The following is a 24,581-nucleotide window of genomic DNA, read 5'->3' as shown; positions in this document are numbered from 1 at the left end:
ACATTTATGCTGCTTCATTCAGATTGTTTTCTGAGTAAATTGAATATAAACAATGTTACTGAATCACTACCGATTTTTACTTTCAAACCATATGTGCCATAATTACACTGCCATGTAAAGTTTCAGTTACATTTTCTGACTGTTGAAGGCTAAATTGGGCTTCACAGAGGTGCAGCAAGTAGTGTCCTGCTCCAGGTGGTGTGTTCTCCTTGTGTCTGTGTGGGTTTCCTCCGGGTGACTGTCTGTGAGGAGTGTGGTGTATTCTCCCTGTGTCTGCGTGGGTTTCCTCTGGGTGCTCCGGTTTTCTCCCACGCTCCAAAAAGCACACATTGGTAGGTGGATTGGAGACTCAAAAGTGTTCATAGATGTGAGTGAATGTGTGCGTGTGTGTCACCCTGTGAAGGATTGGCGCCACCTCCAGGTCACTGGGCCCTTGCCTTGCGCCCAGTGATTCCGGGTAGGCTCCAGACCCACCTGAACTGGATAAGGGTTACAGACAATGAATGAAGACTAAACTCAAAAATAGAAAATTCTGTGTAAATAACAAACTGAATTTCAGGAAAAATTTAAAAGTGAAAAAATTAAAAGGTGGGACACTGCTACTCTGTATCTGTGTGTAATGCCGTACCTTATTTTTTTTAGTACACCAAATGAAAATGTAAATTTTACACTGAATTTTCTATTTTCTGATTTAGCCTCAGTCAGAAAATTTAACTAAAACTTGCATGAATTATACTGATATGTACTTTACTGATTTACCTAAAACCATTTCCTTCATACAGAAAATTAATTTCTCAGAGGTGATCCAGATGATTTCCTAGAATTCATGGATCCTCACAACACAATCAATGTAAAGACCACTCCCAGATGGTGCTCTCCTGGTCTGACAGTCCAAACATGAGGCTGTGCTTTGTCCTATTTCTAGTTTTGTTGATCAAAGGGGGTGCTCAATACTTCCTTCTCCGTGTCCTTTATGTGGTGTTCTGAAGAGGATTGTTAAGCCACGACTGGCCTTTTTAAGATGAACCATTGGAGGAAACCCATGCATACAAAGGTAGAGCACACTACAACCAAAAATCCCAGCACCCTTTGAAGCTGTGTGGCAGCCACATTACCTGATGTTGCCTGGTAACTGTTATTTTTAAACTAATTGCCCTATTATTCTATTAAGTCACAATGAATATAGCCTTTAGATAAAAAGTTTAAAAATGATTATAATACTGTATAAAACAACATATTTCCCAAAGAAAACAAACGCATTAAGATAAACATCATAAAAATAAAATTGTAAAGGCATTTGGGTTTTCTGGGTGAGGGTGGATAGTAAATATTATTTTTAAAATAATTTATAAAATATTATTTTAAAAATAGATATTTTTAAAATAGTAGAAATTCTATTTAGAGAAATCTTATGAGAGAATGATCCTCCTTCCCCATCCATTTGGAGGCGATATACACAAAAGACTGGGGCTGTAACCGCGGTCCATGGAAGAAGTGCCGTCTGTTTTGGTATGGCGTCTACAGACGAAATGACTAAACTGGAGTCATTACATTCCTTTTTCTACGAAAAACTGGTGGCTGTGGCAGGAGAAATATTTCAAGCAGTTAAACAGGCTTTCTCCGAGTACCATGAGGAAATATATCGCTCCAAACAGGAAAATGTTTACCTTAGAAAAATGCTAGCAGAAGCCGGCATAAATGATGGCTCAGGTAACGTTAAATCAACGTATTCCTGTCACGTTTCTCGGGGGTTTCTCTGAGAGAAATCCCCTTGTGTCTCTGGTCTAAGTTTTCTTTTATTATTAGGCAGTTTAATTACTGAAAATATTCATGTTATGCCTCCCCAAATCCAGAATTAAATATTAGTTAGCGAGCCACCTTAATCCCAGAGTTAAAGACTGTCTCCTTCCACTCTTTTCCTGTTGGACACATTTGGCTTGACTCTCTGTTCTTGATTTTTGTGGTGTACACTCCTCATAAGTGTTTTTAGTTGTCTTAGGGAATACAAAAGCGTCCTCTACATGGCACAAACTTAAATAAACAATTCTGTCACATGTCATTGCACAAATTCTGGTTATTTGTTAACAGGAAAAATAATAATTAATAAAAACCTAAACTAACCATAAAAATTCCCCTTATATAATTGATTTCTGGAAATAAACAGAAGTCATGCAGTGTAGTTAAATCAGGCATGCACCCAGTTATGAGGACCTCTGTATGTGCAGCTTTGACTGTCAGTTAACACTAACATTTATGTTTTGACCGGATCTATATTCTTCATAGATTCACGCCAAAGCCGTGCAGAGGGAGTTTCTTTTCAGAACAGCAAACATGGCGCACTGGACTCTGGAAACTCAGTCGTCCAGGTCAAGCTGGAACTTTGCACCACGCAACAAGATGCTGAGCCGCAAACGCCAGCAAAATATCCATCTTCATGTCCTTATCCCTATGGAGTGACTGCTCATAGTCAGGAGCCACCTGAGTCTTTTTCAGTTAAAGCTGTGAACACTGAGAAGGAAAAGGGTGACTCTTCACCGTTGGTCTCATCCAGCAGATTAGAAACCTGCAACTCCCTGGTTGCCTCCTCAGATGACTCCACCTCTGCATCCATGCCGTCTGAAAGTGGGCCAGAAAATCTGTCTGTAGTTATAAAAGATGAACCAGATTCCAAGCCCTACTTTCAGTGCAAGGATGTGTTCAGCGATTTAACTCCTCTATCTTCTCAACTGCAGAGCCATGCTGCAGATGGACTGCTTAACTGTGAGGTCTGTGGCAAGCCATTCAAAAATGATCGACTCCTAATGGCCCACATGGTGGTGCACCAGAAAGAGAGGCCATATTGCTGTGAGCTGTGCGGTAAGTGCTACAGTTATGCACATGTTCTCAAGATTCACCTTAGGACTCATACAGGAGAGAGACCGTATCACTGCAGGTTCTGTGGTAAGACATTCAATCAGAAAGGCCATGTGAAAGGTCACGAAAGGATCCACACTGGAGAAAAAATCTACAGCTGTTCTGTCTGCGGCAAGTTATTCACTTGGTTGGGTCAAGGAAAGGAGCACCTTCGGATTCACCATGACCAAGTGGCTACGATTATACGGAAACGTAAAAGTAACTGTTGAATATGAAGAGACTTGTATAGAATTAAACCTACCAGCTTTTCTCAATGTATTTTTGGCCTTCAATTTTCTTATTTAAAATGTTCAAAACATTCTCATCCACCACCGTGTAGAATTTATAGTAAATATATAGCTTAGAGAAGCTAGCTGGACACATTCAGAAGATACACACTTCTGTTAACACAGAACTGTTGTTGTAATTGCATAAACTGTTATGAAGCAACATGTGCCTTGTGAGTGAAACCTTTGAACATCATTTAAGCATTGGCTGATTAGTAAGTAATAAATGATTCCTTGACCTAAAGTTGATGCACACAAAAGCAGTGTTTGTTCCTGTGCCTTACTCCTTTTGCCACATTTTTTATTCCATATGTGTAACATCATACTTGTGGTTTGCCAGCTTAGGGACCTGAACCAACTACCATTTAAAGTGTATTTTTAATGGTTTACATCTTTATAGAACAATGTGACTGACGTAATAAAATCGCTGATGTATAATTGTATCCCAGACAGGCGACTTACATGAGTTCCATTTTTTCCTCTTTATTATACATCATACATAGTACTAAGATTTAAGATATGATAAGTTGGATAAAAGTTCATTAATAATGCCAAATATCGGTCAGCACCATTGTCCCAGTACACTGGCCAAAGCTTTACTGTAATACGTCGCCTAGGAGTTTTTCTTTTCAAAAGACTAGAGTAATAAGTCCCAGGATGGAAAAGGTGAAAATTAAAATTTTGGTTCAAGATTTGAAATCCCATTGAACCATTTGGTAAACTATGATTTATAGGACTGTAAATATGTACAAAATGATAGTATAAATAAGAAGAATAATTTTGGTTTATGTATGTCTTCCAACGTTGGGTTGTTTCATTAAGGCCACATCCCTTTTTTTGTTTGTTTGTTTGTTTTATTTGAACAACCTCCCTTCCTCTGTGTTTCACTTAATTAATTGTAATATGAATTATTAATAATAATATTTAACAATGTTATTATAAGCCTTCAGCATCCCCTTTTTCAGTCCCACAGCTTCTTTATGACTTAGTGCTGCAGTAAAGTGGCTTGTTCAATAAGGTGACCCTCCATTGAAAATGATTCCTGCCACAGTATCAGATGTATAATATAATAGTGTCAAACAGCACTATGACTCTCATATTTTGTACATAGTGTGCGTGTGATGTTAAAACAGCACTCCAATTTGAAAAAGAAAGTAATCGTGAGTCATAAATTCAGTCCACGTTGAACGCAGTATAACGCTGGATGGCGCTATTGTGTTGAAACCGTTTCACGCTGAAAACCAAATACTCCATACTCTACAATCCATGAATTGTCAAAAAGACTATACAAATAAATAACCAGAGGACCAAAGAGGTTGGCTGCAGCTTGTTGATGAATATATATGTCCTTCAGTTAGGGATTAAGCATCACCGTTAGGCTGTAGATGCCGTTATTTCATAACCTACACCGACACTACTTCGTGCACTTCCTAGGGGGTAGGGACAGTAGGGAGCCGTTTGAAACAGTTCGTACAAGAAGAAGTGTTATTGTTCGCTATGGATGCGTCTGCCAACATGTCTGTTAGCAAGTTTGAGTTTTTAAATTCGTTCGTCTCTCAGCGATTGCTGTCAGTCGCTGGAGAGATTTTTCAAGCCTTTAAGGACACACTTGTCGAGTACCAGGAAGAAATAGACCGCACGAAACGGGAAAACCAGTACCTGAAGAAAATGCTAACGGAAAAACCTTATGGATCAGGTAACGTTTAATTCAGTCTCATTTTATCTTCTTTTTGAGGATACTTGATTCTGGATGATAGTTAACTATCGAGATCCAGGAGATTCAAATTTGTTTAATTTGCTAGAGAGGAAATTTCCGCTCCACCTTAAATATGCGCTGTGAGAGTGTAATTACTGCACCATTAAAGAGTATTTAACGTCTAAGATCATTATACCACAGCAGCTGAATTGAATTTATTTCTGATATATAAAAACATACACTAACCTAGTTTAAAATGTAGTATCATCGCGGTCATAACATTTAAATAACCATTTAACATCACCACCGTTTAACGATATACTGGAATAACAGTAACAGAGTGGTGATTCTATGCTGAAAAATCCAAGTGATGCCAGCTTTTGTTGGCTCCTGGTTTTAGATGCTTATTATCTGGATCCTTGCTGATGTAAGGTGGTGAAGGTTAATCATCACGTACACATTGAGCTGGACTAAACCACCACACCCTGTGGAAGACAGTTGAATAAGGTCTTGTTTATTAGGCTAAAAAAATTACTATTGTTTAGAGCCTGATAATTATGAAAAGCTTGTGGCCAAAACTGAAACAGTCTGATAACTAAAGATAACGTACATTAGATCTAAGTTTTCTAAAGCTTACGGAAATAACAGTGTAGTAGTGTTGCTGTCGAACAGCTGGAGGGTTCTGGTGTGGGTCCAAACTCTGCCTTGGGTCACTGTCTGTAAGTAGTTTGGTGGGTTCTCCTGTGTGTGTGTGTTTGGTTTTCTCTGGGTGCTCCAATTTCTTCACAAAGTACAAAAATACATTTTGTTAAGTGGATTCACTGTTCAAATTTGGCCATGAGTGTGAGTGTCTGAGTGTGTGAGTGAATGTGTGAGTGTGTGATGGACTGCCATCCTGTCTAGGGATTAATTTCACCATGCACCCAGTGATTCTGTGCAGGATCTGGACACACACTGACCTTAAACCAGAAGCGAACACAGAAATGTATGAAGGAATTACTACTGATATTCCTGATCAAACTTCCTTTTCATTAATGTAACAGGATTAATATAATCTACTAACTTTATGGTAGTTCCTCAAGCCTACAATTACTATAGCTTTTAATATTTATGAGGTTTATGAAATTAAAGTGATGTCAAATTCCTCCAAATTGGCTCAAATTTCAAATGAAAAAAAATAGTTATTTCAAAAAATTTCTACACTCCCTTCCCGTCATTTGCATACATTTCCTTTGCCACTATATTTCAGCTACAGAACTATGTAAAGAACTCTAGTTTGTTCATATACAGATGAAAAAACACACTCCAAGTACATTGCCAAGCCTGAATACATGTGATAGGTTAAAAGCAGACTCAAATATTTAAGTCAGATTTGCTTAACCTAAAGCTCTTTATTTACATATGATTTATACAAACCCTCACTGTCCGAAAGCATGTATCTCTATTTTTTTTATTTTTAGTTTGTTACATCTTTTGAAAACAGCAGCTGACCTTCATATTTTGTCAGTAAATAAATATGATGAATGGACCAATAGAAATACTCCAGAATTACTTGGCATAGAATCTTTTAAAATTGATTTCCATTGAAAGTTCAAAAGGTCTTCTCCTATAAAGTTACTATTTTGGAGATTAATGTTTCTCTATGGACCCGGTGAAGGACTGGCCCCCCTCCAGGGTGTGTTTCCGCATTGCGCCCAGTGATTCCGGGTAGGCTTCGGATCCACCGTGACCTTGAACTGGATAAGGGTTACAGACAATGAATGAATTGTTTCATTATAGACTGTAAAGATATGTTAACATACATTCATTTGTTCTGTAAAAGGACACTTGGGAAACCTGTTAGATGAATATATTCTATTTAATGAACTGGAATTTAATGATTTAATGAATGGAATTGTCCATGAATCCTAATATTTTGCATGTACGTACCCTACAGATGATCAAACCACACAAACCATTCCTCAGGAGCTACCAAACTTCAGTCAAGAACCACTGGACTCAATTGTACAGGTAAAGGTGGAGCTTTCCACTCTGCATCAGGATGCTGAGCCACAGGTACCACTGAACAATCCATCCTCACCCTCTTCTCCCTCAGCGGTGACTGCATATCAGGAGCCAGCTTACCATTTATCAGAAGACACTAAGGATGAAGAAAAGGGTGATATTGGTCTGTGTAACAACACAGGAGTCACTGTAAAATTGGAGCCTTGGGAATCGCCGGTCCTTTACTCTGAAAATGCACCCTCTGGGACGCCACATGAAATAACTAATGATAATAACGTTGAAGGCTTAAGAGAGGATCAAGGCAGCTCTTCTTCTCACTGTGAGGTTTTTTATGATAATGGGTCTCTGAATGCTGAAGTGTGCGTTCAGAGTCAGACTGCTGACAGAGTTGTTTACTGTGAGTATTGTGGAAAGCCTTTCGGAAATCGCGAACTGCTGAAACAACACCTGGTCGTACATCAGAAAGAGAAACCGAGGCCGTATCGCTGTGATCTGTGCGGGAAGAGCTACAGTTATGCACAAGTGCTGGAGATCCACCGTAGGACACACACAGGAGAGAGACCATATCACTGTAGGTTTTGTGGGAGACGGTTCAATCAGCAAAGTCACCTGAAATACCACGAGAGAATCCACACTGGAGAAAGGCCTTATGGTTGTTCAATTTGTGGTAAAAGGTTTATACAGAAGAGTCAAATCAAGAAGCACACTTGTAAACATCAGATAATAATACAGTAAACAGAGGACAGTGATGTCAGGAAGAAAAAAGCAAAGGTGTAAATATTGCTAACAGGAGTTTTAGTGACTGTAGTGTTTACACGTTCATGGCATGATTCTGATTCTGCTACATGTCACCACAGCTGTGTATATTCGAGTATACGTAAGGGTTAAGGAACTGATAATTGGTAGACCGAGGGAAAATAGAAAAAAAGAAGACATTCATGCAGTCTCTTTGGTAACAACAGTTACGACAAAACACTCAGCGATCACTGGATTAGGAACACGCACCTTTTATTTACATCCTCTGTTTATTGCATCAGCTCCACAGCTCCACACTTCGTAGTTCTTTAATTATGTTATGCTAAAGCAGCAGGTGCAATATATTGTTCTTCTTAAGTCAACTTCTTATTGTTCTTATTATTATTCCACAATTCCTTGTTCGGTTAACTCGTTCCACAGTTTTTGAACTATCGACTCTTATAGTCATTTTTCCCCAGTCATTTCTATGGAATTAATTTTCAAACTGCTCTAACTCGAGATTGCAGACGGTCGGACCCGTTCGAACCGGGACTTGCACTCATCTGTCCCTTTCTATCCCTCCCTCAAAATCCCTCCATTCACTTGAATGGGGGATGGCTAGAGTGCGTGATGTCATCGCACTCTAGATTTTCTGCCCTAAAACCGTTTTTTCGCTTTTCAGCCGAACATTTCGCAATGACTTCATTATACTTTCACCTAGAGACTTAATTTAAATCTTAAATGGTAAAGAAACTTCCCCTTTCTAGCACCTGTACAGGAAAATGTTTAAAAATACGTTTTTTGAGTTATGAATTTTTGTTCGGCACTTGGGAGGGTTTCGGCTCCCATAGAGTTCAATGTATTTTTGGAGCGGCTCAGAGTGCAGTTTCTAAATATTTCTCTTGTTTTTAACTCATCATAACATGCTCAATTCTTGCTCAATTTTTTATACCAGCTTGATTCCCAGAGGCTCCTTGTTGCAAAGGTATATGCAGTTAAGCCATTAGGGATATCTTTTCCGAGCTATAAGCATTTGTTTGGAGGTTGCGTACGCTCCCATAGGAATGCATTGAAATGAATATGCCTGATCCTTTTTCAATATTCAATATTTAGCTGAACATTTTACCATAACTTCCTTATACTTTCACCTACAGACTTCATTTACATTTCAAATGGTAGAGAAATTTCCTATTTTTAACACATGCAAATTTGAAAATGTGGTTCTTGAGTTATGAAGGCTCCCATAGAGTTCAATATATTTTCAGAAAGCAGAATTTTACAAATTTCTCCTGTTTTCAACTCGTCATTACATCATCAATTCTCGCTCAGACTAGCTCAAAAATGTTTTACACCAACTCGATCGCCAGACTGTCCTTGTCGCTATGGTATGTTTTGTTCAAATTTGACCCAGAAAAGTTTTCAAGTTACGGGAGTTTGTTTGGAGGGGCAATTGGAAACGAGGACCTCTAGTTAGAACTGACATCCCCTGGAGAAATACAAATGCAATATAGGATATATTGAACTAAGCAGGCTTTTCTGATCGCACCCCTCTACTCATGCGTTTACCTAGCTTCACTGGAAATAGAAATCCCTTGATTCCTATTTCCAAATCTTGATATATACAGTTTTACATTTTATGGACCACAACATGTGCCCATATCTCAGCTTTGGGATGTGGTAGCGTGAAGATAAAAAACACCATGGTCTACGTCAGGACCTCCCTGACGCACGTTGTGGGTGTGAGGAGGTCACATTTTTCACACAAAAAAATTCTAAGGGATACCCCTTTGTGTTTTTTTGAGACAAAATTTTTGACCGTCTAAGATTTCCTCCAAACTCACGTTGTTGATTAGGGAGGCGCTGACTTAAACAGGGGTGTGTTTTCAGCCTATCTCATCCCAAAGCTGAGATTTGAGGAATAACGTAACTGGGATTTTCTCTCAATAGGTTTATTAGTGTTGAATGTATTGCAATGATGAGGCTTCCTCTGACATCCTGATGTCTCACATATTATACCTTCTTTAATTTATTAGAACTAAGACCCCCTGGAGAAATACAAATGCAATGTAGGATATATTAGACTGAGTAGGGTTTTCTGATCACACCCCTCTACTCATGTCTTTACCTAGCTTCACTGGAAATAGGAATCCCATCATGATATATACAGTTATACATTTTATAGACCACAACGTGTGCCCATATCTCAGCTTTGGGATGTGGTAGAGTGAAAATAAAACACCACGGTCTATGTCAGGACCTCCCTGACACATGGTGTGGGTTTCAAGAACATCTGAGGACGTCACATTTTTCACCCAAAAAAATTCTAAGGGGTCTTTCTAAGGGGTGTTTTTTTGAGACTAAATTTTTGACCATCTCAGATTTCCTTCAAACTCACGTTGTTGATTAAGGAGGCACTGACTTACACAGGGGTGTGTTTTCAGCCTATCTCATCCCAAACCTGAGATATGAGGACTAACGTAACTGGGATTTTCTCTCAATAGAGTTAACAGTGTTGATTATATTGTAATTAAACATATGGGCTTGATATATATCCAATAAAGCACAAATTTTACAGGTTTTGGAACAGAATAAAGGTGATGCTGTACTTTTTGGCCCACTGGAGCACACAGAGGAAACCCATGCAGACACTTGGAAAACACACCAAACTCCTCACAGACAAGAACTTGAACCCACAACCTCCAGGTCCCTGGAATTGTGTGACTGTGACACTACCTACTGCGCCACCTGGTATTGAATACATTGGAAATAAACCAATCAGCTCATTATATGTGCAATACAGCACAAAATGTACAGGTTTTGGGACACATTAGGGGTGTTGCTGCACTTTTTGACACATTTCAAGCCAAGGTCTTCCATTTTCTTTATTGCTTTAAAGTGTCTACATTCTGTTTAAAGAATAATCCATGATCAGGATGTTAATAAACTATACTACATCATTAATCTGTTCTTACAGCCTGAGCCTGTCAGCTACTATCAAAACGCTATACATTTTATGGGCTACAACATGTCCCCATATCTCAGTTTTGGGATGTGGTATAGCGAAAATAACCACACCACTGTCTACATCAGGACCTCCCTGACACACGGTGTGGGTTTGAAGAACATCTGAGGAGGTTGCATTTTTCACCCAAAAAAATACTAAGGGTTTGTGGTTTTTTTTCAGGCTAATTTTTGACCATCTCAGATTTCCTCCAAACTCACGTTGTTAAGGAGGCCCTGACTTACACAGGGGTGTGATTTATTTTCAGCCTATCTCATCCCAAATCTATGATATGATGTCTAACGTTACTGGGATTTTCTCTCAATAGGTTTATTAGTGTTGAATGTATTGCAGTGATGAGGCTTCCTCTGACATCCCGATGTCTCACATATGATACCTTCTTTAATTTATTAGAACTAAGACCCCCTGAAGAAATACAAATGCAATGTACGATTAATTGGACTGAGCAGGCTTTTGATCGAGAATTAGAAAAAAGATCAGTAGTTGGGAGCATATGAAAAGTATTAAGATCCACTTATTAACTTTCCTCACAAACAAAGACATGTGCTTGTTTTAAACAAAAGAGTCTTAGGAGACTCGGGCATGAACTCTGTAGGTGAATGGTGTGTAGAACAGCTTGAGCTTGATTGCCCGGTACAGCATGATAAAGAGGTATTTCCTTTGAAATACCTCTTTAATTTAAATACCTTTTTAATTGGGCTCCTATGATACACTGCATCCTTAAGGAGATAAGGGTACCATTTTTATGTCCTATGGAATGCATCCTAATTAAAAAAAATACTTAGACTAGATACAAGATTAACACGTCGCGGTAAGAACATTTTGATGGCCCGTCCTAAAGGGACTCCGAGAGCCCCCGACCAGTGGCAAAAGATTCTTATCAGCACCAGAACTTTTTTTGCATTTCGTTTTGGGGGTGAGAGAACCAACCTTATCGTAGCATGCACCTTAAAACGGGTAAGCAGAGCCTTTTTTCATATAAATTCTGCATCTTTGTGTCTCTCTGCCACAAAGTTGCAATGCAGTGGTGTTGTAATTTGACGTATGAAGAAGACTTGTTGAAAGAGAGGCATGATTAAAAAACTTTTGAAAAATCCAGAAAAAGGAGTAACAGTTAGAAAAAAAAAAGTCCAAAAAAAATAAAAAATACAGTTGTTGGTACTTTAAAAAGCCGCTCAACTGAGACTTGCAGAACTGCAGTGTGGAAGCTCAGAAATAAAGCAAGAGAGATAGGAGACAAAGGCCGCAAACAAAAAAAGTATAAAATACGTAAAAATCTTTGGCTGAATAAAAAGTAATAACAGAAAGAGAAAGAGCTCAGAAAAGTAGAGAAAAGAGAAGGAAAAATAAAAGTGCACAGAAAGAGAGAAAAATGTGCATGGAAGGTACCAAGAGTTAAGTTTTGTGTGTTTGTTTGTCTATGGTTAAGTCGAGGAATAAGGAAATAAGTAGAGGTAGAATATAAAAAGTATGCTGTTAAAGTGTGAATGAGTCGACTATGAGAATTGTTTTAAATTTTGAAAGTGATGCGTGTGCGTGTGTGTGTGTGCTTAGTGGGTTTAGAAAAAAAAGGAGTGTCTTGCCGTGTGAGTGTGTCTCTCACCCCTCCCTTTCCCAGCTGAAAGAGTTATGTTTGTGAGTGCTGAGTGCAGGTCACCCCCCTGCCTTCTTTGGTACATCATGAGTGTGTGGGCAGAACTGGTCTCTCCCTTGCGCTGTAAAGAGCCATAAATTTTCTCTGTGTGTGTTTAGAGAAAGTAGGGAAAAGACACCTCTGCCCAGACAGTGTCAGAGAGAGTAAATAAAGTGTTTAGAGAAATTAATGTGTGTTTAGTAAAATTTTTAGTGTTTAGTAAAATTAATGAGCTTCGTTCAAGGACAGTTATTGTAAATTATTTCATGAACCTCAAAAAATAAGAGGGCTTTGTTTATTTGTATTGGAAATGAGCCTTGAACAGAAGATGTTTTTAAATAAAAAGTAAAAATAAATGAGCTTTCTGGGAGACTGTAAATTAAAGAAAACAGTAGAAAATGAGCTCCAGAAAGATGTTTTTTAGATGCTGAGAAAAGGAAAAAGGAGAGTGAGGTGTTAAAGCTGAGGGTACTGTAAGGTGTAATCATGGGAATTAAAGGTAAAATTAGTATTGGAGAAAAGGAGAAAATTTAAAATCTCCATATGTAGGCTTTTATCGGGAGAAAAAAGAGATCATGGGTCTAAATTCCTATCAATTTCGCTGAAGCTTTAAGATTTTACACTTTGATTGGGGGGGTCTCCTCTTACAAGTGTGTAAGGCCTAAGTTTCACTCTTGAAAAAGAGAGAGATGGCAGGACTTTGATTTGTGATGTAGTGATAAAAGCCATTGTCTAAATAGAAAATAATATTTATTTGGGCAAATTAAAAATATAAATGTATGAAAAATATTGATGTATAGTGCTGTGCAGGGGTTTGGAGAGATTGGGTGCTTTTGAACTGGTTTTTTTTTCCAATGGGTGTGGTGCATGTATGGAGTTTGACTGGAATGAGGAGGCTGTGCTTAACCCCAGACCCACTCACAAGGAATGCAGCTCCAGGAGAGCATTGTGTGTGTACAAAGAGACAGGATGAGAATTAAGAGACACATGTGTGCTGAGCTAAGTTATGTAAATAATACCAGTAATAATTTGAATAACATACACAAAAAAGGTAGGGAATTAATGTGGATAAATTAACATGTATATATTTTTGTCAACCAAATTTGTGTTACAGGACAACCAGAATAAAGCTGAAAGCAGGTGGTGCCATCAATACAAAGTAGGAGAAAGACAGAGAGAGAGAGAGAGAGAAAAGCCAAACTGAGTAAAGGGAAGTGTGAATTTATTCTCACACATATACACATACACAGGATTAGTTTGATTACACTACAAACACGCAGTTTAAGTTGAAGTAGTGAAGTAAAAAATGGGGAGTAAGTTAATGAAACCCGAAAAAGATGAGATTACACCATTTTCCCTGATGTTGTTTGAAGGGGTGGGAACGAAGGCAGAACTGTCGGAATGCATGAAGCAGTGGAATAAAAAAAAAAACAGCCAAAAAAGAAAAGCAATGGTCGCTTAGAGGTTCATTTGATGTTGAATTATGTCAGGAGGTGAGAGAGATGGTGGAAAGAAAAATAACTAGAACTAAGGCCCAGGTAGGGAGGAAAATTACGTTGCTTAGCAATAAAGACAAGCTTTTGAAACTCTTGCAATTAAAGTCAGAGATAAAGAGCAGGAGTACAGACAGGAACCCATGAGAGAAAAAGTGCAGGAGAAAGAAAGGGACGTCCCTGGAAAAGATAAGAGACACAGTGATGAAGGAAGATAGAGAGTTAAAGATAGACCCCCACCGTATGCCCCTGAAGTAAAGAGTGCAGCAGACAAGACAGCCAGAAGCACAACAATATCAGAGACCTCCTGTATACTGCTGGACTTGTGGTAAGCTAGGCCACTACAGTTGTGATTGCCAAAGTCAAGAATGGTGTTGAAGGTGCCCAGGAGACCTAAGGGGGGAGTATATAAATTTGGTTGCCTCAACAGTGGCAAATGAAGGACCAGTAGTGCCAATTAGCATAAATGGTCAACACTTTGTGAACAAAGTGATTCAGAAAATCTCACAAGCATTGAGAATCAAACACAGACTAGGGTGTGTTTATCATCCTCAGTCACAAGGCAGAGTAGAAAGGCAAAATGGAATAATTCGTGCAAAGATTGTAAAGATTATGGCAGATAGTAAACAGAAAATCAATAGGTTAGATGCACTGCCTTTAACATTGATGAGCATGAGAATGTCAAGCAACAGAGTCACTCACCTAACGCCTCATTAGATGTTAACTGGTCGACTGTGCAACAACAAAGCACAGACACAGGAGCAGAAGCAAGGGACCAGACAACGCCAGCACCAGACGTCATCAAGCCAGGTCTGAGTGGAATACAAAGACCTGTAACTAGGAGCATCACTAGAGCTACACCACCATCAGCTGACGACTCTGACTGATTGATGTTATGAGTCTAGGCAACGGCTGGCAAACAGTCATCCAGACTCATTTATATTTTAATTTTAATTTTTTTTTTTTTAGCTCAGTTTGAGGGGTGTGCCAAGCACCGCCTTTGCTGCAGTAACAAAATAACAGGACAACTAATTAACTCTGACTGAATAACTTGACATTATGCCTGGTTGATATCCATTTAGACATCCTGGACTTTGTGGACTGAGGGGAACCACTTGTGTAAAGTATCATTGTGATAATCATTCTGTCTGCAGGTATTTCTTACACAAATTATGACCCACAAGGTAACTTGAATGATACACATGTGTTCACACCACTAAACACATCCACACAGGTTAGAATAAATGACACAGGTCCAGTTCTAATTTCACTCAAACGTGAGAAGCGAGCAGTAGCCTTATCTGTAGAATATTCTGCAGTGCGGCAGACTTGGAACACATCAGAAGGATTAGTTTGTGAACGCTACTGTCCAATAAATAGTCAGCAGGTATGCATGGGGACATCAAGTCTTTCACCAGGAGAATACAATGTGCTTAATGAATGGACATTGTTGAGAGGAAATAAGAAGTACATAAGGTCAATAACATGCTTACATCAGCCTGGTATATCAAATTGTACTCAAATCCCAAATTGTGTCAATCCAGCTTCAACAAAACCAAGACAACAGTCTCTTAAGATACTAATAATGGTACATCACCTACATCAGTCCAAGATAGAGCAAGATTATTTTGTGAAATATCAGAATTTAAGAGTAAATGATACAATTACAGACATTAGGGGTAAGTTCCACTCAACTGGAATTAAAAAAAAATTCACAATGTTGAGGTATATTTAATCAGAAGGCCTTAAGCACAGTATTAAGGAATGTTCACTGTTTTTTATGTTCAGCCATATGCTCTGTGTCTGTGTTGCACAGAGAGAAATGTTTAGGATAAGCTGTCAGTGAGGGTAGGAAACTATACATTTTACCCCCACCCTTAGTCCCTTTTGAATATGCAAATATAAACTATCCTCTAGATTACCATATTTGGAAAGGTGGGAGAGGTTCTTTTCCATCACCTGTCTTCACAACACAGCAAAGTTAACAAGAATGTTCAAGCCGTGGGATTTTCACTGTTCACTTTCACTGTGCACATTGTGAATCGCTGATGTGCTATGAGAGTATACACCTTAATTATTCACACAGAGTAGTGATACACAGATGGGAAGCCCTAGAATTGTACATGATAATTGGAACTATTGATTCAGAGACTAAAAACAGCCAAGAGGATAAAGGTGAGGTAGTTTCAATATACGCCACTCAGAACATGTTGTATAAATATTTGTGTAAACAATGTGTAAATGAATGAATGTATATGAATGAATGGCAAGGGACCAAATGCCTGATTGGACCCAGAAACAGCGAAACGTAATACGTAGCGTGTCACTTACCAAGCAGATGGTCTGGCTGATATACGTACAATCTTAGCTATAACATTCCTATTTTTAAACCAATACACAGTGGCTAAAAATCCACACTTTGCCTTCATTTATCATGCACTAGGGGTATAATGGCAAATGTATTCATACAGAATCATACAGCGGGCTATGTTTTGGTGCACACAGTCACACAGAGAATACATTTATTCCTGACTCTCAATGTTCTTACTTTATTTCAATGAAATTCTGTCTTTTACAACATTTATAACATTTTATATTAACTCATGAAATAATGAACAAGGAGGGTGTGTCTCTGTGTGGAAACACACTGAAAATGATAAGGTTCACTACAGTTTATTAACCCCCATCAAGCGGGACTATACAGCACTAGCTGGAACAAACTGTGAGATCCACACTTGTCTGTTCAAATTGAATGAAAACAAAACTATGTCTTATGTCTTTCCTTTTTCCATTGAACAACACTTGTGCTGAACTGTGAGAACAAAACCATAATGAGACCCAAAGAGTCTCTCATGAGACTCTTCTGATTTATTTTTCTTATATGTTTTAATGTGGTAATAGACAGTAGGCAACATGAACAACTGGTACCTTACACGGAGGTTGATGCTGATTGACACCTTAAGTGGGCGAGAGAAGAGCCTGAGTTCCACACCCAGAGTCATACGTATGGCCTCTGATCTAAAAATAAGGTAATATAAAATATCCACAGTAATTGACATACAAAGGTATCTGTATTGTTTCACTCTTTTTCATTCAGTCAAATGTAGTAAAGCGGATAAGATATTTTTAATATTTTAAGTTTACTTCTTTGGTTTAGTGCTGGATTAGACACTTAACTTTACTAACTTTATTCATTCATTCATTATCTGTAACTGCTTATCCAGTTCAGGGTGGGTCCAGAGCCTACCTGGAATCATTGGGTGCAAGGCAGGAATACACCAGGCGCCAGTCCTTCACAGGGCTTTACTAACTTTTTCTTCTTTAAACACACCCCCAAACTTCATAAGACGTAGTCACACTGATCTCACATCTAGATCTAGATCACACATCTAGATCTTCATTAATGTAACTCAGACTTGAACAGCCTTGTAGAATCTGACTTCCATTCATGTGCCTGCACATCACAGACATAAGGTGGATACAGATTACATCCTCCATGTTGCAGAGGTGGGTTTATTCATAAACAACTGTTAATGTTCAGATTTAGTGTGTTTATAAACAGTGATACATTTATATCAAATGACTGACATTATACTGCTGTAGTTTCAGCACAAAATTAAAAAACAAACTTAGGACAAAGAACATGTCTTGGTTTATTTACAGTATTTAGAGAAATTAATGTTTCAGAAAACATTGTGTAAAAAGTCTGTTTCTGTGTTCAGATTAAAGAGGAAATGTAGTAAATCAGACTTTTTCCAAACTAGTCCTTTAAATAACATCAATTTACATTTTCAAGGTTTCAGCTGGTGCCAAATACCCAGAAGGGTGAAGTGTACCCTCCTCTGATGACTGTATCCTACTCTGATATTCTCATCACTGACCTGGCAAAGCAAACTGTAAGTGTATGTGCAGTAGAAGTCTTATGCAAAGATTTGAACACCCATTGTCAAATCACAACAAATCTACAGAGCATTTGGAATTTTCAGTAAATTTAATATTTTAGTGGCTAAATATTTGAGGAGTTTAACATGCTGGAATAAAGTGAAAAAGAAGGACAACTTTTGTTTGCTTTTTCCAATATTATAAATTTGGCAAATAAAATATAATATTGTGTGCACCCATTTTCACAAAGAAAAAAATGTAAATAAGACAGAAGTGCCCAAACCTTCCAGGTTGTCTAGAAAATGTGTCTGTGCATCTGTGTTAAATAAATGTTACAAGTTAATCTTGACGTGTATATTCTAGGTGTCGTTCTCTATGGAGTATGAAATGGACCAAAATGAAGCTTGGGTCAAAACTAATGTGAGTGTTTTTAAAGGGATTAAGTTTGGTTTATTCAGCTGGATCATAGCGTTTTATTTTCTGAAAGTGATATGTGGCTGTTTGTGTGTAGGTTCAGATTGCTCTGGGTGTATTGGGTGGAGTGGCGGTTGTGTATTCTCTACTGAAAACAGCAAGCTGCAAAAGAAGAATTGCATCTCCTCTCATTGATTTACTGGCAAGTGAACATTTTAGCTACAAAAAACAGTGACACTCACGGGTTTAAAATCTCCAGTAGCACTGATGTGCCTGATCCACTCGCACCAACGCAATGAACACTAACACGCCACCACCACCTGACCAATGAAGAACAAGATTAAAGGGGTAAACAGAGTATGCAGAGCGACAGATGGACTACAGCATGTAACTTGCTCAGTAGAGTTTATAAAAATGGACCACGAGTAGAGAAACAGAGAGTTTGTCTTAATGATGTGGCTGACCCATGTGTGTGAGAGACACATTGACTGTTGCAGTAAATACATTATACATGTATTTGGTTTGAACATGCAGCTACTCTTGCTCGCAAAACAAGATGTTGACCATAAAACTGTTCATTTTTAAAATAAGTGTTTTTATATTAAACCTGTAATCTGATTAAATTAGATTAAATTAGTGTAAATTAAACTTAAATAAGTGTTATTTCTATGTTTTAGTAATTCTACTACCAATATTTAGCAAGAAATATCAATAAATGTACTTGTTTATTATTTTATAATTTTGAATTGCATATCTCATGCTTTGTAGTTCCTGAAAGAATCAGCGTGTGTGCTCCATAGAGCAGGTCCCTAAATGTTGGTGACCATGTTTTGAATCTTTCTTTCAGCAACACATGAATTTTTAAATACCACAGCATATAGTCTTAGTATATCAAGTAATCTGTCATGATATTTAGTTATATATATATATATATACAGGGCGGCACGGTGGCGCAGCAGGTAGTGTCGTAGTCACACAGCTCCAGGGGCCTGGAGGTTGTGGGTTCGATTCCAGCTCTGGGTGACTGTCTGTGAGGAGTTGGTGTGTTCTCCCCGTGTCCACATGGGTTTCCTCCGGGTGCTCCGGTTTCTTCCCACAGTCCAAAAACACACGTTGCAGGTGGATTGGCGACTCGAAAGTGTCCGTAGGTGTGAGTGAATGTGTGTGTGTCTGTGTTGCCCTCTGAAGGACTGGCGTCCCCTCCAGGGTGTATTCCCGCCTTGCGCCCTATGATTCCAGGTAGGCTCTGGACCCCCCGCGACCCTAAATTGGATAAGCGGTTACAGATAATGGATGGATGGAGACTTGGAAAATGTTTTCTTCATCATCAGTGTGGGAACTGGTCTGTACTGGCTCATTTTCTACAAGGTCAGTAGTTAGAGTTTTCATAAAAAACCACTACAACTAATTAAACTGAAGACAAAAGAAAAAAAGACAGGAGCTTAACTGCCAGAAACTGTACTGCCTTGTCAAACACAATCTCTACTTCACCCATTTACAGGTCCATTTCACTCAAAACAGCTTTAACATTTCACAGAATATCAGTCATGAGAAAATCACAGAGACTGAAAGGGTACTGTGACCTTTAAGTTTTGACTTAAAGGTCACAGTAAATCACTGTAAAGTAATGAGTATTTTTGAGGAATCAAAGTCTTTTACGTGTGTTCAGTAGAACGCATAATTGGTTAATGATAATGTTTGGTCCCTGGAGGAAAGATTAGCAAACTATTTCTAAACTACATATATTTTGTTTCTTCTCCTTTTCTGTGGCTGTTGTGCAGACGGTGAAGGCAAGTGTGTTTTCGTTATTTGATTTATCTGTGGGTCATGCTTTGTGTTCTCCATCCAGGTCCTTGTCCCAGTGGGTCACAATACATTTTCATCTTTAAATGGGACAGTGTGCAGTGGAAGTTTTGTATAAATTTTAACCATGTATGTGTGTGTTGCAGGCTCAGCAGTTTGTGTCCGTGTTGCTACCATTACCAACTGAAGAGGAACGTTTTGTCACCTACGTTGGCTGTGCTTTTGCTCTTAAGGTCACAGATATAAATCACACTAAGATAATTCACAAGAAAATTGTTATATAGAACATATACATCACAGTTAAAGATGGTAATGTACCACTTATTTTAAGACTAATGGCAGTGTGTGACACCATATTTATATAGTGTTTTGGATAACAGTGTAAACTAACACAAAACAGTAAATATGTAGTAAAACATTATCAGTTATCAGTTTACAGTTAATGATTTAATAAGTAATGTTACTTCATACTTTACACTATTATTGTGTTCAGGAATGGTACAATCTACCGGAAAAATTAGTTACGTTTTGCTCATGTATATTTTGGTGGTAATTTTTACACAGAATCTAAACAGTACCTGAGTCTCTCATGGCTCCCCACTCCCTACACAGTGCACTGCATTGATACTGAAGCTACGGTGGCTGTATTTAAATTGTCACAATAACAGTTAGAAGGATTGCTACAGCTTATAGTTGAGGAAATATGTTTTTATATCAGTGCTGAAATTGTTATTTAACGACCAATATAGTGCACAACATAGAGAGCAGGGAATCAATAGACATCCACACACTGTTTTCAAAAGGCTTCATTCATTTTTATACAAATATCTGTTACAAACATAGTTTGTACTTTTCCCATTCCTTAAGGTAGTTTATGGACTAGTTTTGGGTTAGAATTGTGAACCTGGGAGCATTTATTTGAACATTGTGCTTTGTAACACAACTGATAAAGAGTTAATTTTTATTTATTTATTTATTTATTTATATATTAGTTAGTTATTTACTCTTTATAGAGTGTCACATCAGAATTAAGGTGTTGGTTTGTAACACATTAACACAGATCTACTCTGCCATATTCTCTTAGACCAAATTAAACTGTGTGATATCAAAAGTTCAAATAGTTTCTCTGTTATATTATAATCCTTCATCATGTAATAACGTCGGTGATGAATTCAGACCCCACTCCTGAAAGCTTTGGCAATAAATCCTAAGTATATTAAGTTTAAATGATTGAAGATAATGATTACTTATGCCTACTTCTCTCTCTCTCTCTCTCTCTCTCTCTCTCTCTCTCTCTCTCTCTCTCTCTCTTATGCAGGCAGTGCATTTCCTCCATAATCTCATGATGCAGTTGTCTGTGGACATATTTTTTATTGACTGGGAGAGACCTCGGAGTAAAGCCAGTAAAACTGTGGAGGGTGATTATTGAGTGATTTTAGTATTATCTCTCTTTTTATGCAGAGTCTACATTCACTATGAATTTAAATTATGGACATGAATTTACCCTAAGGACTTGAGCCCAAGCTTCTATTCCTTTCTCTCATTACTATGTAACACACGTTCTGTTTCTTAATAATTACTGAATTATTACAGTTCCTGAATGTTGATATTAGTGACTCAAAAATAAAAGAAAAATAGTGTTTTTAATGTCTTATTCCCTTTTTTTGGGGCCAGACATCAGCTCCATTTGTAATTACTTGAAACTGTGATTAATCAGCAGCTGTATGTGTGTGTGTTTGTGTCGGTGTGTGCACATGTGATTTTAGGTTCCGTAAGATCAGCCCTACCTTCCAGGACTTTGCTGTGCTCTTCTTTTTAGAGGTGAGACACAAGCCGGACATGTATTACTTTACTTTGGTTTAGAAAGTCTCTAGTGCAGAAATTTTGTGATGTTTATTCTGTGTGTCAGCAAATGAAATATAAGGTAATACATAAAACCTATCTGTCTTTAGTGTAACTCTTATCTCAACTGGAAAACAGAAACAGCTATCTTTATCCAGCCAGAGTGAAGACGCCAAACTGAAATCATTTAAACATTCTGTCATTTTCACTTAACAACCCACACAGGTTTCTATGATTTCCAACTAGGAAAAAAATGTAGTTCCTTACACCTGCAAGAAACATCATCAGAAGTGTTTTCCAAATCTTTATTCTAGAGAACTGTGTTTAATTTGCAAATGATCATATTTAAAACAGATGTAGCAATTGAAACAACTTCAAAAATGTCTTATGTGGTACATTAATGCCCTTAATGTGTTTTTGTGTGCTATGTACCTGTGAGATGATGTTGTGTTTGTGTATATTTGTGTGTAGGTTGTAGGTTTCTCCAGCTTGGCTTTGAGAGAAAACTCATCTGAGCTGCAGCAATCTGCTGGGGCCTACACACCTGCTTACAGTCATATACTGCGCTATGGTGTTGCTTCTGCCTTGTGGCTCTGCATTGGATTCATACAGGTATTTCCTTAGACTCCTTACACACACACACACACACACACACACACACATCTACTGCAAGAAAATTATTTGGGTTGAAATATTCCTGAAAATTTGAGATCTGTGAGAAAAGTTAGGAATTTTGAAAAAAGTAAAAGATTTGTCTGAAATATTTTACTTGTTTCAAAAAGCTAGGACTATTTTAACAAATACAAGAAATGATCAAATGAAACCGGACAAGACACATTGTGTAGGTCGCGATAGGTAGATTACTCTACTAGGGGAACCCTCCACTTTGGGAACCGCTGACTTATAACCTGCTGGGTGAGAGAGATTTCTCCAAGTTTTCTCTGAATATTTAAATTATATTCTGAACTGTAGATAAAGATATTAATATTCAGAAACAATTTTTGAATTATTTCAGTATTTTCCTGCAGAGTCTTTCACAGAACAGTGAACATCTCCACATCTTTAGTTCTGAAAAGCTCAGCCTCTCTGAGAAGCTCTTTTTAAACCCACTCATGTCACAAACCTACTGCCAGTAAACTTTTCCAGTCCCAACATTTTTAGTCCCAATTGAATACATTTCAACAAAATACATTTAACATTATTAAAAATAAACATAAGTGGTGTGATAGGAAGCATCAGTTTTTGTCATGGTCTTGATTTTACTCTTCACAGAAGCCTTGGTTTATCTGATATCAACACCTCATTTATAAATCAGACTTAAATATTGTAACAAATAAGTCATCATTTAAATGATTATATAATAAAGACAATTTTAAGACATATGAGATTTCAAACATCTGATTTATAGTGTTCTTACCGACTGAAAGTCAAAAAACAAATGAGGACAAATGGGTTGAAACTTACAAAACAGGGATGATGCAAATCCTTTTGATCTAAATATAAGTTCATATGATTATAACATTTTCCAGATAGTAGCAGCAGACTGGTTTCACATCCACCATGCCAAGCTTCCATTTAACGGTCAGTTTGTTTCCTGTTTTGGTGTCATCATATGAGAGGAAATACTTTTAGGTCAAAGTATGCTTACATGGGGCCAGATGTGAGTAGCTAAATAAAGAATGTAGAGCTGTGACACTATCTACTGGACACACATCTTAGGAAATTATCTAGAGATTTGAGATGATTTTTTAAAGTCAGTGCGTATATTTAAAAAAAAGTCACCCCGATATCACAGAGCACTGTCTATTTATATTGTGATGATGATACATAACTTAAATACAGTAACTAGGTCCTCAAAGGGTAATAGACTAAATCTAAACGGATCTCATTCTGATGAATAATGTCCATCTAACAACTTCTACTGTGTGTGTTCTATAGCTGATATTCTTCTCCGTGTTCCATGAGTGCTTTGTGGAAGATAAGATCCATCAGTTTGTGGATCTCTGCTCCATCAGCAATGTGAGTCTTTAGAGCAGCTGCAGATTCTGTGTGTGTGTGTGTGTGTGTGTGTGTGTTTCACTGTGTGTACCTGACTAAGGGCTGGTTTGCTGCGCGAGCGATCTCTGAGTGTTCTGTTCAGCTGCGCTTGTGATTTCTGACTGTCCTGTTCGAGCTGCGTGCGATCTCTGAGTGTTTTGTGCGCGCTCCCTTTGGGTGTTTTGTGCGCGCTCCCTTTGGGTGTTTTGTGCGCGCTGCGCGCTCTCTCTGAGTGTTTTGTGCCTGCTGCGCGCTCCCTCTGAGTGTTTTGTGCCTGCTGCGCGCTCTCTCTGAGTGTTTTGTGCCTGCTGCGCACTCCCTCTGAGTGTTTTGTGCCTGCTGCGCGCTCTCTCTGAGTGTTTTGTGCCTGCTGCGCGCTCTCTCTGAGTGTTTTGTGCCTGCTGCGCACTCCCTCTGAGTGTTTTGTGCCTGCTGCGCGCTCTCTCTGAGTGTTTTGTGCCTGCTGCGCGCTCTCTCTGAGTGTTTTGTGCCTGCTGCGCACTCCCTCTGAGTGTTTTGTGCCTGCTGCGCGCTCTCTCTGAGTGTTTTGTGCCTGCTGCGCGCTCTCTCTGAGTGTTTTGTGCCTGCTGCGCACTCCCTCTGAGTGTTTTGTGCCTGCTGCGCGCTCTCTCTGAGTGTTTTGTGCCTGCTGCGCGCTCTCTCTGAGTGTTTTGTGCCTGCTGCGCACTCCCTCTGAGTGTTTTGTGCCTGCTGCGCGCTCTCTCTGAGTGTTTTGTGCCTGCTGCGCGCTCTCTCTGAGTGTTTTGTGCCTGCTGCGCGCTCCCTCTGAGTGTTTTGTGCCTGCTGCGTGCTCTCTCTGAGTGTTTTGTGCCTGCTGCGC

General features: G+C 38.5%; 2 protein-coding genes and 1 long non-coding RNA gene across 10 annotated transcripts; all 3 read left to right on the top strand.

The window, feature by feature from the left end:
- The first annotated feature begins 1,475 nt into the window (after positions 1–1,475).
- Positions 1,476–3,622, top strand: LOC136697765 (zinc finger protein 675-like). The gene is made up of 2 exons (XM_066673013.1): positions 1,476–1,710; positions 2,284–3,622. The coding sequence occupies exons 1-2, from the start codon at positions 1,512–1,514 to the stop codon at positions 3,120–3,122; spliced, it is 1,038 nt and encodes a 345-aa protein (XP_066529110.1). The 5' UTR covers positions 1,476–1,511; the 3' UTR covers positions 3,123–3,622.
- A 1,033-nt stretch (positions 3,623–4,655) lies between these two features.
- LOC136696302 (meckelin-like) lies at positions 4,656–18,717 on the top strand. 7 transcript variants are annotated; one of them, XM_066670567.1, is made up of 7 exons: positions 4,656–4,875; positions 6,812–7,450; positions 13,384–14,946; positions 16,664–16,791; positions 17,559–17,658; positions 18,008–18,064; positions 18,156–18,717. In XM_066670567.1, exons 3-7 carry the CDS (start codon positions 14,935–14,937, stop codon positions 18,291–18,293), a joined length of 435 nt encoding a protein of 144 aa, XP_066526664.1. In that variant the 5' UTR covers positions 4,656–4,875; positions 6,812–7,450; positions 13,384–14,934; the 3' UTR covers positions 18,294–18,717. The 7 variants fall into 6 exon arrangements, 5 of the variants coding, with proteins under 5 accessions (XP_066526665.1, XP_066526664.1, XP_066526666.1 ...); XM_066670568.1 differs by having other exon boundaries at positions 6,812–6,885; XR_010802599.1 differs by having other exon boundaries at positions 13,384–16,791.
- A 204-nt stretch (positions 18,718–18,921) lies between these two features.
- LOC136696303 (uncharacterized) lies at positions 18,922–23,995 on the top strand. 2 transcript variants are annotated; one of them, XR_010802601.1, is made up of 6 exons: positions 18,922–19,426; positions 20,008–20,094; positions 21,180–21,279; positions 21,628–21,682; positions 22,175–22,315; positions 23,642–23,995. It is a non-coding gene; the product is annotated as an uncharacterized lncRNA (long non-coding RNA). The 2 variants fall into 2 exon arrangements; XR_010802602.1 differs by lacking the exon at positions 23,642–23,995 and adding an exon at positions 23,233–23,284.
- The last annotated feature ends 586 nt before the right edge of the window (positions 23,996–24,581 follow it).

Source organism: Hoplias malabaricus, chromosome 5 (genome assembly GCF_029633855.1).
Source record: "Hoplias malabaricus isolate fHopMal1 chromosome 5, fHopMal1.hap1, whole genome shotgun sequence".
Classification (NCBI taxonomy): Eukaryota; Metazoa; Chordata; class Actinopteri; order Characiformes; family Erythrinidae; genus Hoplias; species Hoplias malabaricus.
The sequence above is the reverse complement of the archived record's forward strand: the minus strand, read 5'-3'. Positions and strand labels throughout refer to the sequence as shown.